The following is a 22,868-nucleotide window of genomic DNA, read 5'->3' as shown; positions in this document are numbered from 1 at the left end:
ATTTCTAGTAGTTTCCATTTAAAAGTTACTGATATTGAATCGACTAATCCACATTATCCATGCAGCATTGTTTTAAGATTTAACCATTTAATTTGCAGAAAGAGAACTTACTTTGGAAGTTGAAAGAATGAGGCTAGAACATGGAATAAAACGTCGAGACAAGTCACCTTCTCGTTTAGATACATTTCTGAAAGGTATAGAAGAAGAACGAGATTATTATAAGAAGGAGCTAGAAAGACTCCAACATATAGTACAACGAAGATCTTGCTCTACAAATTATTGTGTGCGTGAAAAAATTCCAACATTTAAAGCACCAGAAAAGGTAATATCCTTTAAGAAGAGTAATCAATAAGGTGAAGTATTATAAATCTTTTCTGCTTTATTATTCTACTAAATGTAACTTTATTCATATTTTTAAAAGTCCTAATTTTGATTTTTTTTTTCTTCCATAACCTTACTTTAACCACCCTTCATTAATTAGGAAAACTACCCAACAGGGTATAACATACTAATTCTAGGAAATTAAGGATAGGGTGAGCAGCTTGAGTACAACTCAGCTGGGGGAAGTACAGAGGCATGTGGGCTTCTAGAAACTAGATCCAGGGTCTCTGCTGCTGGATGTTTCCTCTCTTTCTAGGATTTACTTTCTGCATCACCGTCATTTTCTGTCTGGTAAGAGAGTAGCTTTGTCCTCATGGCAGCAACATGGCTTTCTGTCATCCTGAGCAGTGGTTGGACTAGTCAGGAAGGCATGCCACATTCTGTTGAGCTAGCATCTTCCCAGGCACCTTCCTTCGTTGCTATGGGAGATGACTAGACATTGGAAGTGGGTGCTGGGTACATTATTTATTCACCACAGCCACATTTACAAGTTGACAGTCATTCAAAGTTCACTTTGAAACTATACACAGTGATGATCCCATTTACCCAGGAGGCTGAGGCAGGGGGATTAAAAGTTCGAGGCCAGACTGGGCAACATAGCAAGATCCTATCTCCAAAAAAAGTTCCCTTTGTATATATCATTTTCTTTTTTCTTTTCTGTTTTATCTCTCTCTCTCTCTCTCTCTTTCTCTCTCTCTCTCTCTCTCTCTCTGTGTGTGTGTGTGTGTGTGTGTGTGTGTGTGTATTAGGTATCAAATCCAGTGTGTGTGTGTGTGTGTGTGTGTGTGTATTAGGTATCAAATCCAGGGCCTTGCACATACATGCTAGACAAGTGTTCTATCACTGTATGTCATTTTATAATGGCATCTGTCATTGTATATATTATTTACAGTTGACCATGATTCATGAGAGATTAAATCCTTATTTTGTCTTAATTATTTTCAGTGTTTTATGATATCATTTTTGAGTTCTTTGAATTTTTTTTCTTCTCCTTCTCTCCTCTCCCATCTCTACCTCCTCTTCCTCCTCCTCCTTCTCAGCTTTGGAGCTATAGAAATTCTCAATGCTTATATGACCCTAACATCTATAGACTAGGTAAAACTAGGGGGGAAGTTGGGGGAAAAAGTCATTAAAATTCATAAGTATTTGCTTTTAGACTTGGCTGAATTTACTGTTATCTTTTCCATGAGGATCCTGTATCCATTGTCGAATAGTTTTGTGTCTTCTGATTAGACTTTGCTTTGTAACCTTATTGCCTATTGGCTGAAGTTTAATTTACTGTTATTAGTATAAACACTGTGCTATGTTATCAGTTAAGCAGAATGACTTGGTGGGGATATACAGTGGAAGTTCATGTGGTTTTTTACATTTCATTACATTCTTATTTTTCAGGAAAAATAAGTCATTGAATTGATTATTTTCTTTGTATAGAAGAATCTCTTACAAAAATTGTTTAAGTATTAAATGCTAATACTAATTTAATGCTAATACTAAATATTAAGTATTAAGCTTTGAGTAGATAATTATCTCAAAGCCTTTTTTTTTTTATTGGTTTGGGTTTTTGTTGTTTGTTTTTTGTGACAGGTTCTCACTAGGTAGCCCAAGTTGCCTTAAACTCACTAGGTAGTGAGGCACGATCCTCATGCCTTGGATCTGGGGTGCTTGAATTACAGGCTTATTCCACCATGCCTAGCTTCAAAGCTTTAAGCCTAAATATTTGATTCCATTGCTTAGTATAGATTCACAATTGGAAGATAAATGAGAGATAATAGTAAGGTACTGCTACAATTAGAAGACACCTTTTCCCCTCTTTAATTTGTTTATTCTCTTTAAATGTTGTATTACCCATCAAAGACAAAGAATTCATTTTCTAGAATTCAGAAAGTCAGGGTGTTTGGAGTGATTTAGAGTCCCAGTAATAAATTGGAGGCATAGTAGGGGACAGTAGGTAAGTACGTGAGTGAAATGGGTGGTGTGTAAGACAGTTGTGAGTGCTGGCAACTAGGGAGTGCGTTCTCCCTAGTTGAAATTAGGTGTTTCAAATGTGCTTAGAAGCACTTTGTTGGCAACAAAGTCCTCTCTACAGCTGGACTTGGTACTAGCTGTGAGTTTTTAACTCCTGCTTTATGACAAACTGTTAGGTACAGTTTCTTATAATTGTAGTAATTCAGAAAAATGGGCATTTTTAATATTAGTGATCTTCATAAACAAAACCTCATTCATTGATTCTCAGTTGTATGTTTTAGGAGGACACTCCCCTTTTACCTTGTATTTTCCATGGTTTCCACTGGAATTTTGAGCATAGTGTAGTGGAAGGTGCTGTGAAGTTGGAGACTTGATTCCAGTTCCACCTCCACAAACGGACCTCTTGCAACCCTGTTTCCATATGTGCAAAGTGGGAAAAGTAACTACAATTGCTTGTGAAGGTTAAAGGAGATAATTAGTGTAAGGGTCCACCATAACACCTAGTTTTCAGTAAATGGCTCATTCCTTTATTATTTGCTGGTTTAAAGCAAATTAGGTCTAGGTGGAAAGTGAGGTTCTGTTCAGCAGCTCTGCACTGAGTGTCTGCTGTGAATGAGGCATGGAATACTGAAGAGAGTTCATAGATCTAAATTAGATGGAAGGATTCCTTGTAGAAAGTGACATTTAAGCTGAGACCTAAATAGTAATGAAAAGAGACTTAAACCTTTATTCATTGAGCTGTCATTTTTCTAGAATCTGCACAGATCACCTCTTTTCTGCAAAATTTTAAAATTTATATATAGTTAGGTTGTAGATTTTCTTTTATGGTTTTATACCTTGATTAAGTTCTGAATTCCTAATCTGCTTTTGTCCGGTAAATCATCTTGTCCTTTAAGGTGTCCTCATAGCTAATCTCATTCATTATGCTTTGATCCCGCTTATTTAACCATGGTTAGCTCACAGATATCTACCATTTTCCAAGTCTACTTTGGCATGGTCTGTGCACTGTAGATACCGAATAATATAGGCCAAGACTTCTTTTGAGTATAACAGGTTATCCCTTCTGAGGGCTCCTACATTTAGAAATATAAATTTGCCATCTTTATTTTTTTTTTAAAAAACAATAGCAGTGAAGATAGTGGATCTTTTGAATTATCCTAAAATAATAGGCATATTCTTGTATATGTTAAGAATGTTCACTGGCTAACCTAGTTGGTGAATATATACTGCCTGGTAGAAATATTTACATTTATCTGATTACAGAAATAGACCTCATGTAGATGTGAAATTGGGACAGTTGAGGTTAGTGTGCCTGGTAAATAATAGTCATAGAAAACACTGAAGAATGTGCAAGGCTGTAGTTACTTGGACTGGGTGAACAGGCAGACACACACACCTGGTCCCTTCCTTGGAGAGTGTCTAAAGTAATGCATCAGAATCATTTAGAGGGCTTGATAAAACATGGTTACAGACCCAACCCTTTGTATATGCAACAAGTTCCTAGGTGCTGCTGCTGCTTTTTTTCTAGGGGTTCCACTTTTAAGTATGACTAATATGAACAGCTCCAGGAGAATGACTGGAAGCAGCTGATGGGATCTGATCAAGTAGTATTGTTGGCAGCTGGGTTCCTGAAATTTGCCCCGGTACTCCAATGTTTTCATTTGCTCTCATTATAGGTTTTTTTTCTTTAAATTGTTTCTTAATTACACTAAAGGAACTTCTGTTCTTTTTGTCTATTAGCATCGTTCAGTCATCTGTATCACCAGCAAATTTGTGACAACCATGTGGTGATAATTATAACAAATGATAACTTCTGTCTTTTAATTATGTTTCAGGGTGATTACAATTCAGAAGTTCATCAGATCACAAGAGAAAGAGATGAACTTCAGCGTATGCTAGAAAGATTTGAAAAATATATGGAAGATATACAGTCCAATGTTAAATTGTTGACAGCCGAGAGAGATAAACTAAATGTCTTATATAATGAAGTAAGAAATGTATTATACTTAAACCAATAGATTATTTAGAACCAGTTAACTATAATGGAGCTAATATGTATTTTTCAAATTTCTGTAACATATGGACCTTGTGGTATTCCTTCATAATTAGAATTACTAGTAGTTTCTATTGTTTTTCTATTCTCAAGGCAAAGATTTCTTTTCTTTATATTTATTCTTTTATTGCTTATGTTTGTGACAGGTCAATTAGAAATAGTCTCTTTGTTCTACAAGAAGGTCTTAGCCTGAATCTGAGCCAGATTTGTCTTTCTGATTTGATCATCCCCCATACATGTGAATCCCAGTGACAAACTTGGGTATTGTACCCACTGTTTGTAATATTGGCTATTAAGGACTTAGCCTATAGTGAAAAAAACATTCTGGAGGGGAAAAGGAATTGTTACAGCCTGGCCCCATTACAAAACCTCACTTGTCAGAGGCAAGGTGAGTCTAAACAAAGCCTGATGTCTACCACCAAAATTTACTTCTATACCCATCTCCCATGAAGTCCTATTGCTAGTTTCACAAGAGAAGACATGCAATTTAAAAGGTCAAGTTAAAAGCCATTTTCTCTTTTTGAGCTTTTTTGGGATTTGGAGTGCAAATTGATCCATTTTTGGAGTTTCCCCGTAGCAGGCTTAGATTTCAGCTTTCTTGGGTCTGCTTAGTTAATTCCTGCTTGTCCATCTGCTGTCTAGTTTCTAACAAGACACCTCTCTCAATCTCTGGGTCTTTTTGGTTTTATTGTTTAAGTTTAATCCTTTTGCTATTATTGAGATTTTGAAAGAAAGTGAAATTGGCATGTGTTTATTATGTCTTTCTTAAACAGAGCACATATCCAAAGTGTTTTTTATTGATACCTTTTAATTCTTTAAGGCTCAGGAAGAATTATCTGTGTTAAAACAAGAATCCACCCAAACCCAAGTCTCCAGTAATGTCATTAATTTTATGGAAAAGGAAAAAGATTTTGCATTATCTGACTTAAGAAGAATTATGTCAGAAAAGGAAGTCTTAAAGGAAAAGCTAAAAGTAAGTAATACAAATGATATATTTTTTAACGGTAATTTATTAAGAAAAAATATATTTTTATGTATGTTTTCTTATGAAGTGGCTATTTAGTATGTACAGCTGGATTGGGGCTTGCAAATAACAGCATGCTGGCCAGATGCAGACCACCCTGCTTAGGCATGGCCTGTGGCTAAGAATGGTTTTTGGTGTTTTTCAATTGTAGAGAAAAATATCAAAAGAAGAATAATATTTCCTTGTTGATAAAGTGTTACTGGAATTTGTTTACATATTGTCTATAGCTGCTTTTGTGCCACAGTGGCAGGGATGAAAAATTGCAACAAAGAAATTTGTTCCCACAAATGCAAAAATATTTGCTATTTGGTCCTTATTTTTTTTTTTTTAGCAGCACCTGACTTTGAACTCTGGGCTTTGTGCTTGCTAGGCAGACACTCTACCACTTGAGCCACACACTCAGCCCGCTATCTGGTTCTTTATAGGAAGTTTGAATTCAAAAAGAAATTTTTCATGTGAAGAGTAACATGTTTTGTTTTGTTTTTATTATAATGATGTTAATGGAGATTTTCACATACCATACAGTCAATTCAGGGGTGTTTAGTGTCCTCACAGACTTGTCCGACCTTTACCACAGTCAGCTTTAGAGAATTTTCATTACCACAATAAGAAACCTCAAATCCTTTAACATCACGTCTCGCCTCTTCCAGGTCTTCTTAGACATAGGCAACCACAAATTTTTCTGGGTGAATTTGCCTACTTTGGACATTTCATATAAATTGAATCATCAAATGTGTGGTTTGTTTTGTTTTGTTTGTGTGGTGCTGGGATCAAACTCGGGGCCTTGAGCGTGTGAGGCGAGCACTCTACCACTGAGCTACATCCTCAATCCAATGTGTGTTTTTCTTTTCACTTCTCACCTCTCTCATTAGCATGGCATTTTCAAGGTTTTTCTATGAATAATGCTGGTAGGAATATTCATTTAAAACTTTTGGTGTGGATGTGTTTTCATTTCTCTTGGGTATATAGCTGGTCATACGGTACTCTCTAGTCATATAACCACCGAGGCCAGGCTATTTTCCAAAGTTGGCTGTACCGTTTTACATTCCCACCACAGTGAATCAGGATTCTGATTTTCCCATATCCTCACCAAATCTTCATTTATCTGCCTTTTTTTTATTATACTCATTGTGATGGGTATAAAGTATCCATTGTGGTTTTGATTTGCATTTCCCAAATCTTTTTATGGGGCCTCTTGTCCATTTGTATGTATCTAGAGAAATATATGTACACATATATATTTTTTGAGAAATGTCTGTATCATTTGCCCATTTTTAAATTGAGTTATTTGTTCCATTATTACTGACTTTTTGTCAAGTTCTTTGTATATTCTTGATACAATCCCTTATCAGATACCGATTTGCAAATACTTTCCCCCATCCTGTGTGTCATCATTTTTCTTTTTTTGTCTTCTTGTTTTTGATGCTGGGGATCAAAACCAAGGCCTTACACAAGCTAGGCAAGCGCTCTACCACTAAGCTACATTCCAGCCCACCCTTTTACTTTCTTAATGGTATCTTTAAAGCACAAAATTTTTTAATCTGAACAAAATCCAATTTATCTTTTTTATTTCTTTTGTTGCTTGTGTTTCGGAGTCATGTCTAAGGGCAGTATTTTTTATTTCCTTTTATAATTTCCCCCCATATAAATATGCTAATATGTGTAAAGCACGTTATAAGAACTCAGCACATTATAAGTACTAGATACTATTACAAAATTCATAGTTTATAGGCATTAATATGAAATTAAAGCTTTGAAAATAGCAACTAAAGTTAGAAGCAAAAACAAGCCTTTTAAGGGTATCTCCACAAATTTTCAGTTAAAATTTTAGCCCAGAAGTATGGTTAAGAATGCTTTTAATTTGAATCTTTGGCTAACTGCCTTCCAGAAACTGTTTTCTTATAAAAGTCAGTGTTAAAATTACCAAACAGAAAACTTCAGTGCAATATGGCAGCTTTTAACACAAGCTACTCACTCATACTTTCCCATATCTATTGAAATGACCAGAAATTTAAAAATAGGATTAAAAAATGCAGTAATACTGAAAACTTTCAAAAAGTGATATTCAAACTACCAGACTTCTTCTGGGTTGTAGGAGGCAGGATTTCGTGAGTTTATAACAGATGTTTTACTTAAAAACTTAACTGATTATCTGAATCCTTAATAACCCTTCTGTAGTGGTTCCTGTTATTCTACTGTCTGCCCAGTTGTCTAATCTAGGCGTCATGACTTAACTCTCCCTGGAAGCTCCTGTCTCTCAGTTACTAATCATGTCTATCAATGCTACCTCATCAGTGAGATTCCACAGGGCTCTGTTCCAAGTGCTGTTTTATACGAGCTATCTTAGCAAATCTCCAGAAAGCCTTTCCTGATAGGTACTGCTTACAGATGAGGTCTCCGAATTACAGTGAATTCAAGTAATGTGCCCAGTCTCATCCAGCTATGAGTGACAAGGAGTCTTGCGCCTGAGTTCATGTTACTTTCCCTTAAATTTGTTTACTTCTTTATATTCTGTTAACCGTTCTATTCTGGTCATTATCCTGTCTAATGTACATTTAGAGTCATCTTTCAGAGATACAAATATGTTTATGTTACTTTCTGTTTAAAATCCATTAACTATTTTCAAGGACTTTAAAAGATTGGCTTTTGCCCAAACCTACGCCTAATGTCTCTTCCCCAAACTCACCCCTGCTGTTCCCTACCCCTTTTTTCCCTCAAGGTTTATTTGCCTTTTTCTTGCCTGCAGCCTTCTACATAGACTGTTGAAAGATATCTTCATCCCTTCTCATCTCCTTCTCTATCTAATTCTTATTCCATCCTTTAAATCCAAGTTAAACATCAAGAAAAGATAGGAAATGAATGCTGAATTCTAGATTCCTTTTGATATATTCCTGGAAGTCTTGATTAAGGTCTGTCATTTCTACCAGGCTATATATAATCTATGAAGACAGAAACTTTATCGAATTTATTTACTGCTGTGTTTCTGACATCTTGCTTGGTGCTTGGTATAGAACATATATTTTTAATTAATGGTGTTTGAAATTTTTTTTTTTTTGGTGGTACTGGGGTTTGAACTCAGGGCCTGCCCCTTGAGCTACTCCACCATCCCTTTTTTTGATGGGTTTTTTCAAGATAGGGTCTCTCAAACTATTTTCCCAAGCTAGCCTTGAACTGCCATCCTCCTGATCTCTGCCCTCCCAAGTAGCTAGGATTATAGGCCTGAGCCACCTGCGCCCAGCTGTTTGAATGAATTAATAATGAATAAATACAGCAAGGTGACCCTTTTCACCAGATGTATAATCCAAACACGAGGTGTCTTTATTTTTTATTTCTGATGAGTAATATCAGTGGAAATATGAATCTACATTAGAAGAACTTGGTGAAAAAGTTGTCACTCACCCTATACTTAGCAGCAGTAAGAGCTAGATAAGGTAAAATAACTGGAAATGTAGCCCTTGTGCTTATATTGTTGGCCAGCCCATTCTTGAAAGTGATTTGTATGTGGTCTTGTAGGATTCTGTTCCCTGTGTCCTTCTGGTCTTGTGTTTTCTTCCTCATAACCTGTCTTTTCTTACACCTCCTCTTGTGAGGGCTTGATCCTGAGCTTGTTAATTAATTTGCTGGGTTTTTCCCTTTATATGTGTGCTAATATGAATTCATCTACATAAATCTTTTTTCTTGATTTTTTCTTTTTTTTTTCCCTTGTCTCTGTGTGATAACACTTTAATGACTTGTGTGTGTGTGTGTGTGTGTGTGTGTGTGTGTGTGTGGTACTGAGGTTTGAGCTCAGGGACTAGCACTTGCTAGGCAGGTGCTCTACCACTTGAGCCGTGCCTCCAGCCCTGTAATGGCACTTTAATCAAGTTTACAGGCTCTTCCACAGCTATTAGCTTGGCCAGTCTTCTGCAGTGCTGTGAGGTGGGCAGAGCCAGGGCTGGCAACCCAATTTGCAGATAGGGAAATTGAGGCCCAGAGGGGAAGGACTCTGCCCAAGATCAAAGAAGATGATTGGTTCAGAGGCTCTTTTTCACAGCTATTTCCACCATTCCTGATACTGCAGCAGCTAAGGACCCAGCCAGTTTCTCTGGATCCTGGGAGACTGGAAGAAGAGCTTTCCACCATGAATCCCCACACTATCTGGCCCCAAGACTGGCCTAGACATTTGAAGACCCAGGATGGGCAACCTCCCAACCTTACACCTACACCCTTCAGCTCTGAAGGGGTCCCTTTAGAGAGCAGCCAGATGGCTGGGCTCCAGCTAGTGTCTGTCCTGGAGCTGCCTCCATGTGGCCCTTCACCCAAGCAGCACCACAGAGAGGACAAGGCCTTATGTCAGTTGTTATGTGGCAAGGTCAGCCAGGACCTCTATCATAGTCCCAGGCACTGATGCACACCAGAGTCATAAAGTCATAGAGCTCATCTCACAGATGAGGAGACATGCTGAAAGCTGATGCAGGTCACCTAAGGTCACAGAGCAAGTCAGTAGAAAGGCAGGACTGGGACCCAGGCATCCCATCCTATTCAGTGGAGGGCCTCTATACCCTCCATTTCCCTGCAGATGGAGACTTGACCTCAGACTTCTCCCTGAGAAGGAGCAGGGAGCCAGTGGGGAAGTGTTATAGGGGGACCAAGACCCCTGCCACCCCACCCATCAGATCCTGTGGGACATCAGCCTGGTGTTGAGTTAACGAAAAAAAGATCGAAGCTTGCAGATCTTGCATTTTTTTCTTGTGACGGCCCCTGGAGAAGCTTCGAGCCCTGGCTTCCTCCTCCTCCTCCTCTTCTTCCTCATCACTGGCCCAGGGCCCCCAAGCACCCCCACTGAAGTCAGGATGGGCCCGGGGATTCTCAGGAGGGTAGTGCACAGGGATGGCTGTGCGGTTATAGTCAGCCAGGCGGGCCAGCAGGGTGCGGACCACATCAGGCCACTGGCCAGCCAGGTCCTCCCGTTCATAAGGGTCAGCGCTGATGTTGAAAAGCCACACAGCCTGCCGGACACTGGCCATCCGCTCCAGGTTCCACCAGCTTTCAGGGAAGGCAGCCAGTGTCTGCGGTGGGATCCAGTCACCATAGCCAGGGTCTCCCGTCAGTAGCTTCCACTCACCCACATGGATGGCAGCTTGCACAGCAGTGTTCCAGATGCCGAAGCCACCCTCCAGGGAGCCATGCCTGGCATGGTTGTAGAGTGGGTCAATGTTGTGCAGGATCTCCGTGTGTGGTGAGGCCCGGCCCTCACTGATGGTCGGCCACACATCATAGCCATCTAGCCCATCATCTGCAGATGCAGTGCCACCTGCCAGGCCCACCAGCATTGGGTACCAGTCGGTGATATGCACCAGTGCCCGGCTGGTCCATCGCTTCCGCTTGAGCAGGGAACTGTGGACAAAGCCCAGACCCCGCACCCCACCTTCCCAGTAAGTACCCTTGCGTCCTTGGAGGGGCCAGTTGCTGCCTCCTGAGAAAGTCTGGCCACCATTATCACTGGAGAAGATGATGACACTGTTGTTGTAGAAACCATAGCGCTTGAGAGCCCAGGTGATGTTGCGTACAGCCTCATCCATGCAAGTCACCATGGCTGCGTACTTCCTCCGTGCCACATTCCCCATGGTGCGATAACAGTACAGGTACTCTCGAGGTGACTGTAGTGGCGTGTGTACCGCCTGGAAGGCCACGTAGAGGAAGAGGGGCCGCCGAGGGCTGTGGCTTGCCAGGATGTGGCTGGCACGCTGGGCATAGAGCATGGTGGAGTACTGGCTACTGAGCCCCCAGGCCACACTCTCACCCTCATGCAGGTCAAAGCCACACACTCCCGGGCCATCACAGTTGTCATACGTGTAGTAGTCCCCATTACCTGTGAGCAAGCCCAGGAAGGTGTGGAAGCCCCGGCGGGTGGGCAGGCACTCTTTCCGGTAGAAGCCCAGGTGCCACTTACCCACCATGTGGATGGAGTGTAACCTGCCTCCTGCAACTTCTGGGGCAGTGTCACCTGGTCCAGAGGCAGGCAGTTGGGCTCCCGTGGGCGGATGATGGAGTGCTGCAGTCCTGTATGGATCTGGTACCTGCCAGTAAGGAGTTGGCTCCGCGAAGGTGTGCAGATGGGCTGGATATAATAATTCTCCAACTTGACACCCTCAGCCGCCAGCCGGTCCAGCGTAGGGGTCTCGATATCTGATCCATGGTAGCCCACGTCGTGATAGCCCCCTCCTGCAGTGTTCAGACCGGCTTGATTTTTTCTTTTTCCATTTATTCATAGCCTTTTTTAATTTTCTTATTGATTGTACTGGAGTTACATTGTGACATTTAACCAAACTTCTTACAATATATCATAGTTGAATTCACCCCTTCCATCATTCTCCTATATTCCCCCTCTCCCCATTCCTATATAAGTCTTGTTAAATGAATCCATACCATTCTTTGTCTTCTGCTACAACCACACATACAGAGAATGTGAAAGATCATAAGCTGTTGTGCTTTTTTAAAACAAAAAGCATTGCTTTTGTAAAATGCATAATTTTCTTTCTAAAACATTGCTATATAAAAAGACAAATACAACAGCACTATAGGCTTCCATTGCCTAAATTGGTAATTTTGTTTTATTATCTGACATAAACATTTTTTATAAAATTCTCTTTCAGAATATCGAGGAAATGGGTGCTTTTGGAAAATCAGAATTAGAGAAAACTATTGAACATTTGACATGTGTTAATCATCAGGTAATTTACCAAACTGGATTTGGGGCATATTTTATTATAGTAATGGCTATACTTTTAATATACTGTATGTCCTTAAAACTGCAACATAATATGCTAGTAAAGATGTAAGGCAAAATGGGACTCTGTACTCTGAAGGCTGATAACTTGGCTTCAAATCCTTCTGTCTCTTGCTACCTATAGGCAAGTTACTTGGTTTTTCTATCCCTCTGTTTCTTTATTCATAAAGTAGTAGTAGTGCCACTTCTTCTCAGGGTTTTTATGAGAATTAAATTGGTTAATAATACATGTGAAGATCTTAGAAGATTGGCATATTGTAAACACTCAGTAACTGTTGTAAAAACAGTCATATAACACAGGCACGGAGTAAAAAGTGAAAGCCACTGTCATTCTTCATCACAGTTACCCTCCATATCTGTGGGGATTGTCTCTAGGACTCTATCAGATACCAAAGTCAGGTGTGGACTTTGCTCAAGTCCCTTACCTAAAATGGCATAGTATTTGCATACAGTCTATTTATCTCCTCCCCTATACTTTCAAATCACTTAGATTACTTGTGACACCATTTACAGTGTAAGTGCTGTGTAAATAGTTGTTAAACTGTGTCAATAATGAAAAGAAAAAGTCTGGGCGTATTCAATACCATGCAACCATTATAGGCCTAACTACATAACATGCACTCTGCAGTTATCACGTGGATCACGTGGGTACAGAGGGCCTACTCTACTTTGACTACACATTACTTTTTTGTAGCAATTTGATATGTTTTCTGACAGTTTTTTTTTCTTTGTTTAGTTTTGTCTAGTTCCTGTTACTGTGTCTTCACTTCTTTTACTTCTTTGTGTTCTAATTCTATAATCTGGGTCAGTTGAGTTTTTCTCCTCATCATGGGTTGTATTTTTCTGTCCCGCCCTCCTCCATTTTTTGTGCAGTTGGTAATTTTAGACTGGATACAAGACATTGTGAATTTTACCCTCTTGGTTGCTAGACAACTTTTTTTCGCAGCACTGGGGTTTGAGCTCAGCCTCACGCTTGATAGGCAGGCACTCTATTGCTTGAGCCACTCTACCAGTCTGAGTTTTTGTTTTTTTGTGTTGGAGGTCAAACCCAACACCTTATGTGTGCTAAGCAATTGCTCTATCACTGAGCTACACCCCTAAGCCTTACATAATCTTTATTCCTACAAATACTTTTATTTTTTTCCTATGTTTGGGTTTGAACTCAGGGCCTTGCACTTGCTCGGCAAGCACATTTGAACCATACCCTCAGCCCTCTTTGCTTCAGTTATTTTTCAGGTACAGTCTTATACTTTTTGCCCAGGCCAGCCTCAGACCACCATCCTCCTACCTATGCCTCCCTTATAGGTGGGGTTACAGATGCCCACCACCATGCCTGGTTTATTTGTTGAGATGGGATCTTGCTAACTTTTTGCCTAGACTGGCCTTGAACTGCAATCCTCTGCCTCCTGAGTAGTTGGCATTATAGGCAGGGAGTCACCATGTCTGGTGTGGTGGTACATGCCTGTAATCCCAGATACAAGAGAGGCATAGGTAGGAGAATTGTGGTTTGAGGCTGGCTCTGGCAAAAGCAAGGGACCCTATCTGAAAAATAACTGAAGGGGCATGGTTCAAGTGGTAGAGACTTATTTAGCCAGCATGAAGCCTTGAGTTTAAAAAAAAAAAACAAAAACACCTTTAGAATATGCTACCTGTTGTCCCATGAATTATAAGGTTTTCAAATGACTGATGGGAACAGGGAGCAGGAACTGTGCCTGGCCTTGAATGTTATTCCTGTACTTCTAGATGGTCTTTTTCCTAGTCTTGGTTAGCTCTCTGTACTGAGCTCTGCTCAGCTGAAGACTCAAGAAGTTTATAGATCTCAAAAGCTTTCACTCTGTACATCCCTCTAGTAGGTGCCCTTCAGACTCCTGCTGCTTTGGCTTTCCTTCACTCTTAGTCGTGTCCTCTGCACATAGGGGACCATGAGGCCATCCCTGGTAATAAGCTGGAGTAGTTGTAAAGTTCATATCATTTGCTTCTTGTGTGTCTTTGAGGCTTCTTTGCTTAGTTATGTGAGGCAGGAAAGTAAATCTGATCCCTGTCACTCTAACTTGATCACAAGCTGAAAGTAAGTGTTAATAATCTGGAAAATATATCTGAAGAAAGTACTAGAAGTCATTGGAAAGAGACTTGGAGATAGGGACTAGAAAGGAAGTTAAAATGTTAGAGAATAGAATGAGAAGGTCTAAATATATACTTAGTGAGAATTTAAGGGGGATATAATAGAATATGTGGGAGAGGCAGTATTTGAAGAGATAATAACTATTTTCTAGATATTATGAAAACACAAATTCTTTGATTCAGAATGCACACTGAATTTCAGAAGCATTAAAGTCCCTAGCAAGATAAATAAAAATAACACTTTTTAATAGGGATAAATACATTATGCATCCTTATTGAAAACATTACAGAAGACCTAAATAGGTGAAGAAATTTATCAGTTTTACTGAAATGGTGACATGATACACTGTTTCTAAAAATTATATAAATTCTCTCTCAAGGTTTATATGTGTATGCTATGAAAATTGACAGTTGATTCTAAAATATACATGGAGACAAAGAACCAAGAATCATGTAGAAGTTTTAAAAAATGTGGTTCTGGACTTGCCCTACCAGACATGAAGGCTTTAAGGTGATCTTAATTAGATAGGGATTAATATAGACTGATAAAAACCCAGTAGAGAGCACACCCACAAATATAAAGAAACCTGACATATAAAAGAACCATTGTTTTTGGGACAAGTGGCTATTCATCTTAAAAAAAAAATAAAAAGTTGACTCCTACCTCAAATATACCATACCCTGAAATCATTTCAAGGATACTTATAGCCTTGATGTTCAATACATATACATTTTTTAAAGCAATGCAGAAGAAAATCTTATCAACCTTGGAGAAATAGTGTTGAGAACTTGTCTCAACATTGTATATTATTTAAGAAACAACCATCTGAGGTAAATACTAATGTTACTGGTTTTTCACAAGTAAGGAAACTGAGACCAAATGGAAATTTGCCCAAGTTCACATCGCTAGCAGGTGTCTCATGCCAGAGTGTATGCTAGTAAATCACACATACATAAATGAGTTCATTTTTTAAAAGAAACATAGATAGGACCAAACTAACAAAGGCATCTTTGTCTGTTTAATAGTGACAGATTGAAGAGACAAACCACTAATTGAGAACTTGCTACACATGTAACCTTCTTCTCCTCCCCAATCTCCCCAAAATTCAACAGAAGATGTGACTAGATACTTCATGGAAGAAGAAATTATAATAACTAATGTAAAAAAGATGTCCTACCTCAATAATAGGTGAAATACAAAGTTAAAAGACAGTAAAATCATTTAAAGTCCATCAGATCATCAGAAATTAACAACTTGTAGCAAGTATTAATAACTGTTAGCATTGTGTCAATCAGCCTGTTGTCACTGTGACAAATAACCTGAGGAAAGAACTGGAGGTGTGTTTCAAGCCTTAGAGTGCCTGTCTGGCAAGTGAAAGGCTCAAATATCTGAGGAAAACCACTTAAAGGAGGAAATTATTCCTTTGCTTCATGGATTTAGTGGTTTCAGTTCATGGCCACTGGCTTCATTGTTCTGGCTCTGGGTGAGGCAGAACATTATGGGAGAGAGGGTGTGATGGAGCAGAACTGCATGGCAGCCAGAAAGCAGAGAGAGTGAGAAGGGGCAATGGACAAGATACATTCTTCAAAGGTCCCAGTATTCCTCCTGTGAGTAGACCCCATCTCTTAAAGTTTTCACCACCTCCCAGAATAGCACCGCCAGCTGGGGACCAGGCCTTTAACATTTGAGTCTGGTGGTGGGGGGAACATTTCATATCACACTATAACAGGCATTATCTAGCAAAGGCATACCCTGTGAGCAGACCGTTCCATTTCTAGATGTGCACCCTCGATGGGCGGGCAGCACACTCTAGCCCTCAGGCCAAATGCAGCCTCCAACTGTTTTTGTAAATTGAGTTCTTACCAGAACACAGATTTGCTTTTTTTCTGGATTATCTGTGCCTGCTTTTGTGCTTCAGTGGACTGGTGGTGATAAACTATAGGTCACACAAAACCTAAAATATGTATTTTCTGGCAGCATACAGAAAACAACCTAGGACACAGAATATTACTGTGCTGCAAATATCAGTGAATGAGTTACTAACATCAACATGTATGAATCTTACAAATGTTGCCTCAAAAGAGCAAAAAGCTGAAGAAAACATGTAATATGGTTCCACTTATATAAAGTTCAAGAACATGTAGAACTAAGTACTATGTGATTAGGAATTCGTGTTACTGTCTTGCATTAAAGAGAAGCAGGAAGACGGCTATCAAGGCACATGCCTCAGTTACTTGAGAGGCTGAGGAAGGAGGATCACTTGAGCACACATTTCAGTGACAGCCTGGGCAACATAGCAAAACTCCATCCCACCCCCCACCCACCCCCCAAAAAAGAAAGAAAATGAAGGAAGGAGAGAGGGAATGAGAGAGAGACAGAAAAGAAAGAGATGAGAAACACAGATTCAGGATAATAGTTATTGTGGGGTAGAGGTAGAGGATGTGATTGAGATCTGCCCATAGTTTGAACAGTTCTGAAAAAAATTTTTTAAGGCATGTGATAGGTACACAATGTTCATTATTGTAATTCTTTGTAGTGTTCATACACTCTTGTTTGGGGAACATAGTGTGTATGCCTATTCATTTTTATGTGAAATCCACACTTTTAATTACAGTAGCCTTCTAGTTTTGTTTAATCTCATAAGGCAATTCTCTCTGCATTCTTTTTCACTCAAATTTTTGGTTTTTTTTTTTTAAATACTATTCTTTGTAAAATTTAAGCTACCACCCTTTCAAAAGAGGTTCAGTTAGGACTTTATTGGAATTTCATTGAATTTTTGATTATTTGAAGAAATTTTAATATATTTATGGTATTGCATTCCCATCCAGAAACATGGTAATCTTTATGTCAAGTGTAGTTATAGTTTATGCCCTTCAGGAAGTGTTTTGGTTTCTCATATAAATCTTGCCCATTTTATGTTTGGGTTATAGTATTTTCTACTCTCGTTTTTCCTCTCTACTTACTGCTTTTTTGGTTTTTTGTTTTTTTTTTTTTTTTTAGAAGTCCTTTAATTTTTTTTTTTACTCTGCTAATGGTTTCCTTTCCTGTTTCATTGCTATTATAGATTCTTTTCTTCCTTTTTATTTTTTGTGTTTATCTTTCTTTCATTTCAGTGATAGTGAGGAGAGATAAATATATATGCCCATTCTAACATCTAGAACCTAAGTATATACATGACTTTGTTTATGTAAAGATAAATCTAATTTATTTCCTTAATTTTCTTTCAGAAATAATACTAAAGAGAACCTATGAAAAATAATATTAAGATATTAACATATATGCCTATTGATTTTTAAATTTAAATTATAGCTTGAAAGTGAGAAATATGAATTACAATCTAAAATGTTAATAATGAAAGAAACAATAGAGTCATTAGAGAACAAATCAAAAGTCCAAGCTCAAAAACTTAGCCATGTGACTGGTGACTCATCTCATCAGAAAACAGAGATGAACTCCCTTAGGTAAGTTTATTGAAACTTTTGTTATTTAACTTTTGGGAACATGCTTCTGGTTATGTGAGGTTAATAACCATGGCATTCTGGACTGTGCCTTTGAGCAGTACTTTCCTAAGGTGGCCTTGCAGCAGGTCGCCTAGCAACGTTTAAAAAGCATTGACTTAGGGGCAGAGGAGTTCTAATTTACTGAGTATATCTGGGTAGGTTTTAGGTATCTGTATTTTAAAAACCTTTTATAGATCACTATGATTGTATGCAAGTTTTGAACCTGTCTCTTTTTCTTGCCTCTTTTACAGGAATGTAAAGTGTAAATATTTATCTCCTATTTTTTAACCCTTTCTGACTTAGAAACATAAATTTTTAAGCAAGGGTGCTGGGGTGGAGGGAATGAGTGTAGCATGCCTTTTAGGAACCTGATTCTGGTAGAAATGGTGGACGTGATTTTAAAGTCTGAGAGACTAATGGCAAACAGTGGATACCAAGGGTCAGAACCAAAACAGTGGCAATGACCTTGGAGAACAGAAGGTAGATTTAAGAAATAGTTCTTACAGAAAACCAAAAGGCTTGACTGACTTACATGGGTATGAAAGAGAGAAGGAATAATCCAGAATGTATACTTTAGGACATTGCATTGTTGGTTAACCATTAATCAATTTCAAATACAAAAGACTGAAGGAAACAAAGAGCCAACCAAGAGTGTTAGATTTTTTCCTGGATTGGATAGCAGGCACAGTAAAAAAGATGACTGAAGGTCAGCAAACTTCTGAAGAGTCAGAGGAAATATCTCTAAATTACATTTACAGCAGGAATCAGGAAAAGATTTTCAGATGTCAATAAGACATTACATCTGTGAAGTAACTCGAGATCAGTAAGAATTGTAGTAATGGTGATTTTTTTAAAAATCAACAAATTAAAACAGGATGGTTATCAAATAGTAGATTGGCTGTTGTGGAAAACTGAGTTGGTAAAAAAAACAAAAACAAAAACTCAAGAAATTCACCTAGAACTCAGAAGGACAAAATGAAATGATCAGGGAAAGAAAAAAAAAAAAGACACACATCCCATATACAAAAACTAAGAATCACAAAAGTGTATAATAAAATAAATGACAAAAGTGAGCATCAAAGGAATAATTAAGAAAGGAAAGGTCTAAGAGGGTAATTCATACAGGTTTTCTGACTATCAAACAGTTTAAAGAAATAAAACTAAGAACTGGGTTATTCGATTGACGAAAGAATACTGTGTTTGTGACTCACATAGAACATCTTTAGTTTTGCTCTTTTACTGCTTGACTGTATATCCTTTATAAGGTAGGCTTTAGGAAGAACTTAGGTAGACACTATATTTTCTACTTCCTTCTTGTCTCTTTCTTTTTCTTCCTTCCTCCCTCCTTTCCTTCCTCCCTCCCTCTTTTCCTTCCTACCTTCCATCCATCCATCTGTCCTTCCTTTTTCCCTCTACATAGATTGGTGAAGGAGAGCTGAGTTGGACCAGCCTCTTCTGGGTCATGTCTATATTCAGCTCCAAAGTACAGTCAGATACCATAATGTGTTTTTGTCTTATCTTTGGAGTTACTGATCTACCCTTTTCACTTTGTATCCTGCTGACAGGATCTGGCATTAATCCATTTTGCTCTTTAGCTCATAGCTACAACACCACTTTTCTTTTTTCACAGAAGGCTCAAGAAACAGAGCTTTCATTGCCCTATCTTGGATGTCCTAGTTTATAGCTTCTTTGCAGTTTTCGTTCTTATACTAGAATTCTTTTCTCTTTGGAGCTCAATCTGCTTAGAAGTCATGTAGTCACTGTGGTGTAGGAGAAGATTATGAGAATCTTGCATACCCTGGTGATATTGCATGATTTCATCACTATTTTGCACATTCACAAAAAAGTACAGCTTATCTCATTTCTTAGGAGTGTGTCAGTCACATTTTTCTATATCAGCAAACATTGGTAGAACCATTTAGTTTAAGCTGACAGGGCCAAATCCAAAGCTAAACCTAATACAGACCATATAACCAGACTCTATGGAAGCAAAGGCATAAATCTTATGCCATTTTCAATATGGTTGATAGAATGCTTTTTCTCCTTTAATCATATCAAGTTCAATTTTCCTTGACATGAAGATATTTAAGAAGCTGAATCTCAGGTAGATGAGTCATGTTTCTTTCTCTCTCCTTCATGGATGGACTCATCTTTTTTCTTTCCTATGTCTTTTTTTTTTTTTTTAAGGACCAAATATCACTTCCACTGAACAGGTTTTTCTGTATCTGCTTTGCATTAGGCACAGTCTCTTACTGAAATAAGAGTCTTTGGTCTAAAAGACTACAGCATCAGAGGACATAATATGAAATCCCACTTTTTAAAGTTAAATGACTATTAATTGCAGCATTTAATGAGACCTGGTATTTTATACCCCAAATCAAAATTCCATAATGCTATAAGGGAATGTCTCTGACCAGGAAAAATGTTGGCTTTTTTGAGCATGCTAGTCAATCTCCAAAACCAGAAACATTCGTCAGTAGTCACAGTAGTCAGTATTTTAGACAATGTGGACCATACAGTTTCTGTCACACCTTCTTTTTTTTTTTTTTTTTTTTTTTTGAGATTTAAGCAGATTTAGCAAGCGGAGTTACACATTTGAAGAGGTTGAGTGCAGGCCTGAAAGACATGTGGTATTCTATCTTTAGTGAAACATGTATATATTTTGGGCTACATTTTGAGATTCTGATGCTTGTTGGTTTTCTTTGTATTGACCATCTGGTTAATCAATTACTTGTTTTGACCTTAAAGTCTTATCTGATAGCTCCTGTCCTTATGCTGTGTGGCTTCAAACAGTGAGAGGGTCAAACTAGAGGGCATGTAGTTGCTTACTGTCATTCCACAAGAAACAAGTTCGATGTTGTTAGTGACACTTTCATATATGTTTTCTTTAAGGTCTGGTACATACTTTAACAGAACTGTTTATGGTCCTTTGTGAAAAGTTTCATATTTTACTTGTTTTTCTTTTTTTTTTTTTTTTTTCATTTTTCTTTTATTATTCATATGTGCATACAAGGCTTGGTTCATTTCTCCCCCCTGCCCCCACCCCCTCCCTTACCACCCACTCCACCCCCTCCGGCTCCCACCCCTCAATACCCAGCAGAAACTATTTTGCCCTTATCTCTAATTTTCTGTCGCACCTTCTTAACCCTGCCTTTTATGCTCAGAAATCTACAGTAAAACATGGATGCCACATCAGTATCTTTTTCTTCTAATAGACTATTAAAATTACAAACCTACCACTCTTAGATGTAGCTTCATTTTACCACTTAAAACACTTTGTATTAATAAATGACCCTTTAAGATCTTTATTTAAAATATACTCTATCATGAATGGAAATAATTTTGTCCCATAAAATGAGAGTGTGCAGAATTCCATGTAATGTAAAGTAACTGGAGGATTTGAGGCTAAGGGATAAACTTAGCCAGTTTAGTGTCTGTTATGTGTGGAGCCAGAACTTGGTGGGAAATCATTACTTTTTTTTACAATGTTTGTCACACTTTTGAAGGTAAGAAACTTCATTTTCCCTAACACCTTCTCAAACAGTTCTCAAAATTTCCTTCCCAAACACAGTTATGTACAAATATCGTGGCAGTCACTCAGCTCTTTCTCCCTCCTAGCTTTCCACCCCAGTTCTTTCATTAAGAAGCCCTTTTATCTCAGCAGTACTTCAGTCAGGAAGATTACTTCCAAGGTGTGGTATCTGTGGTTCCTTTTCCTCTTTACACTAGAATATAAAAAGGCAAAGCAATTTTTAGGATTCACCCAAGGGCTTCCTTTATATAACAAGATGTTATCCTGCCTTCCTTTACCAATTCCACTTTTACCAGCAAATTACCTCTCTTATTAGGTTTCATATAAAGAGATTGTTACAAAGCCTAGAATTTTAAGCACTTAATCTCCTTCATTAGAGACTTTGTGGACCACTCCCATTTTCAAAAGTCCTCTATTTAGTCTCCTGACAGATGCTTCCTCTCCACACAGAGGATGTTGATCTTCCTGAATTCTACATAGAAGGCAGTATAGTATAGCGGAAGAACATTGATACAAACTAGATTTCCTAGATTTGCTGCTGTTGCTTCTTTTTTTTTTTTTTTGCCTTTTCTAGTTTTGTGACCTTGTACAAGTTATTACTTCTTTCTGTAATATTGGGATAATAGTTCTAATTATGGACATCTTCTAGGAATAAATGAACCAATGTGTACAATATACCACACCCTGTGTTATATCACACAAGACAGTACTTCCAGCTTTGAGGAACAGCTTGAATATAGTGCTGTTACCTGAACCTCAGATAATTTTATGAATTAAAATCTCTTGGACTTAGTGTCTTTCTGACATGGTTTGGTTATATGGTTCTAAAGAAGTCAGTCCCAGCTCGACTCTTCTTCCACCTCTTGGTCACTGTTCACTTCCTATTAGAACAGTCTCGTCAGATGCTTGTCTTTTAGAATATCTCGGTATTGCTGGTAAAACTTGTTTATTTCTATAGTAATGTCCCATTTTACGAGTGGTTTCAGAATCCAAATCTCTTCTCCATTAGGCATTTCTAAGCTAAGCTACCCTTACTATATTTTTCCCCGTCTTATCCTCAAGAGAACCTAACAAGAACCTATGGGAATTCTCAACAAACAGCCTGAGGTGAGAGCCATGTCTTGCCAGCCAGGCAGGGTAAGAACCCACAAATCAGGGCTTAAAGCATTCAGAAGAGTCTATAAAGGGCTGGTGTCGGGGCATTGCCTAGAAAGCATAAGCACCTGAGTTCAAACCCCAGTCCACACTTAAGTAAGTAAGTAAGTAAGTAAGTAAAAAATAGATTGTATGGCATGAGAGAAAATGCTTGCTGTTAGTTTCCAGGGACATTACTTCTAAAAAATAATCTTACTGGTCATTAACAGATTCCTTGGATATTGTCCTTATCAATTTTTTAAGCTTCTGTGCATCCTTTCTTTAGCTCCCTAAAACCAGTCCTTAGTATTAAATCCCCCATTGCACTGTAAGAAGTGTCTGCCTTCCCTGCTTACTATGGCCTGTAGTTAACTAGGCACCCAGAAAG

General features: G+C 38.4%; 1 protein-coding gene and 1 pseudogene across 5 annotated transcripts in view; one reads left to right on the top strand and one right to left on the bottom strand.

Moving 5' to 3' along the window:
• Positions 1-22,868, top strand: part of Cep135 (centrosomal protein 135) — a 74,131-nt gene that overhangs the window by 29,260 nt on the left and 22,003 nt on the right. For all 5 annotated transcript variants that reach the window (XM_074042200.1, XM_074042202.1, XM_074042201.1 and 2 more), the window contains 5 exons: positions 99-322; positions 4,182-4,334; positions 5,220-5,372; positions 12,059-12,136; positions 17,624-17,775. In XM_074042200.1, coding sequence (XP_073898301.1) covers positions 99-322; positions 4,182-4,334; positions 5,220-5,372; positions 12,059-12,136; positions 17,624-17,775 — 760 coding nt within the window. The remainder of the gene's footprint in view (positions 1-98; positions 323-4,181; positions 4,335-5,219; positions 5,373-12,058; positions 12,137-17,623; positions 17,776-22,868) is intronic.
• On the bottom strand, positions 9,631-12,036 carry LOC109702084 (arylsulfatase I pseudogene; annotated as a pseudogene).

This window comes from Castor canadensis, chromosome 9 (assembly GCF_047511655.1).
Source record: "Castor canadensis chromosome 9, mCasCan1.hap1v2, whole genome shotgun sequence".
In the NCBI taxonomy this organism is placed as follows: domain Eukaryota; kingdom Metazoa; phylum Chordata; class Mammalia; order Rodentia; family Castoridae; genus Castor; species Castor canadensis.
Note: the sequence above shows the minus strand (reverse complement) of the source record. Positions and strands in the feature narration are given on the sequence as shown.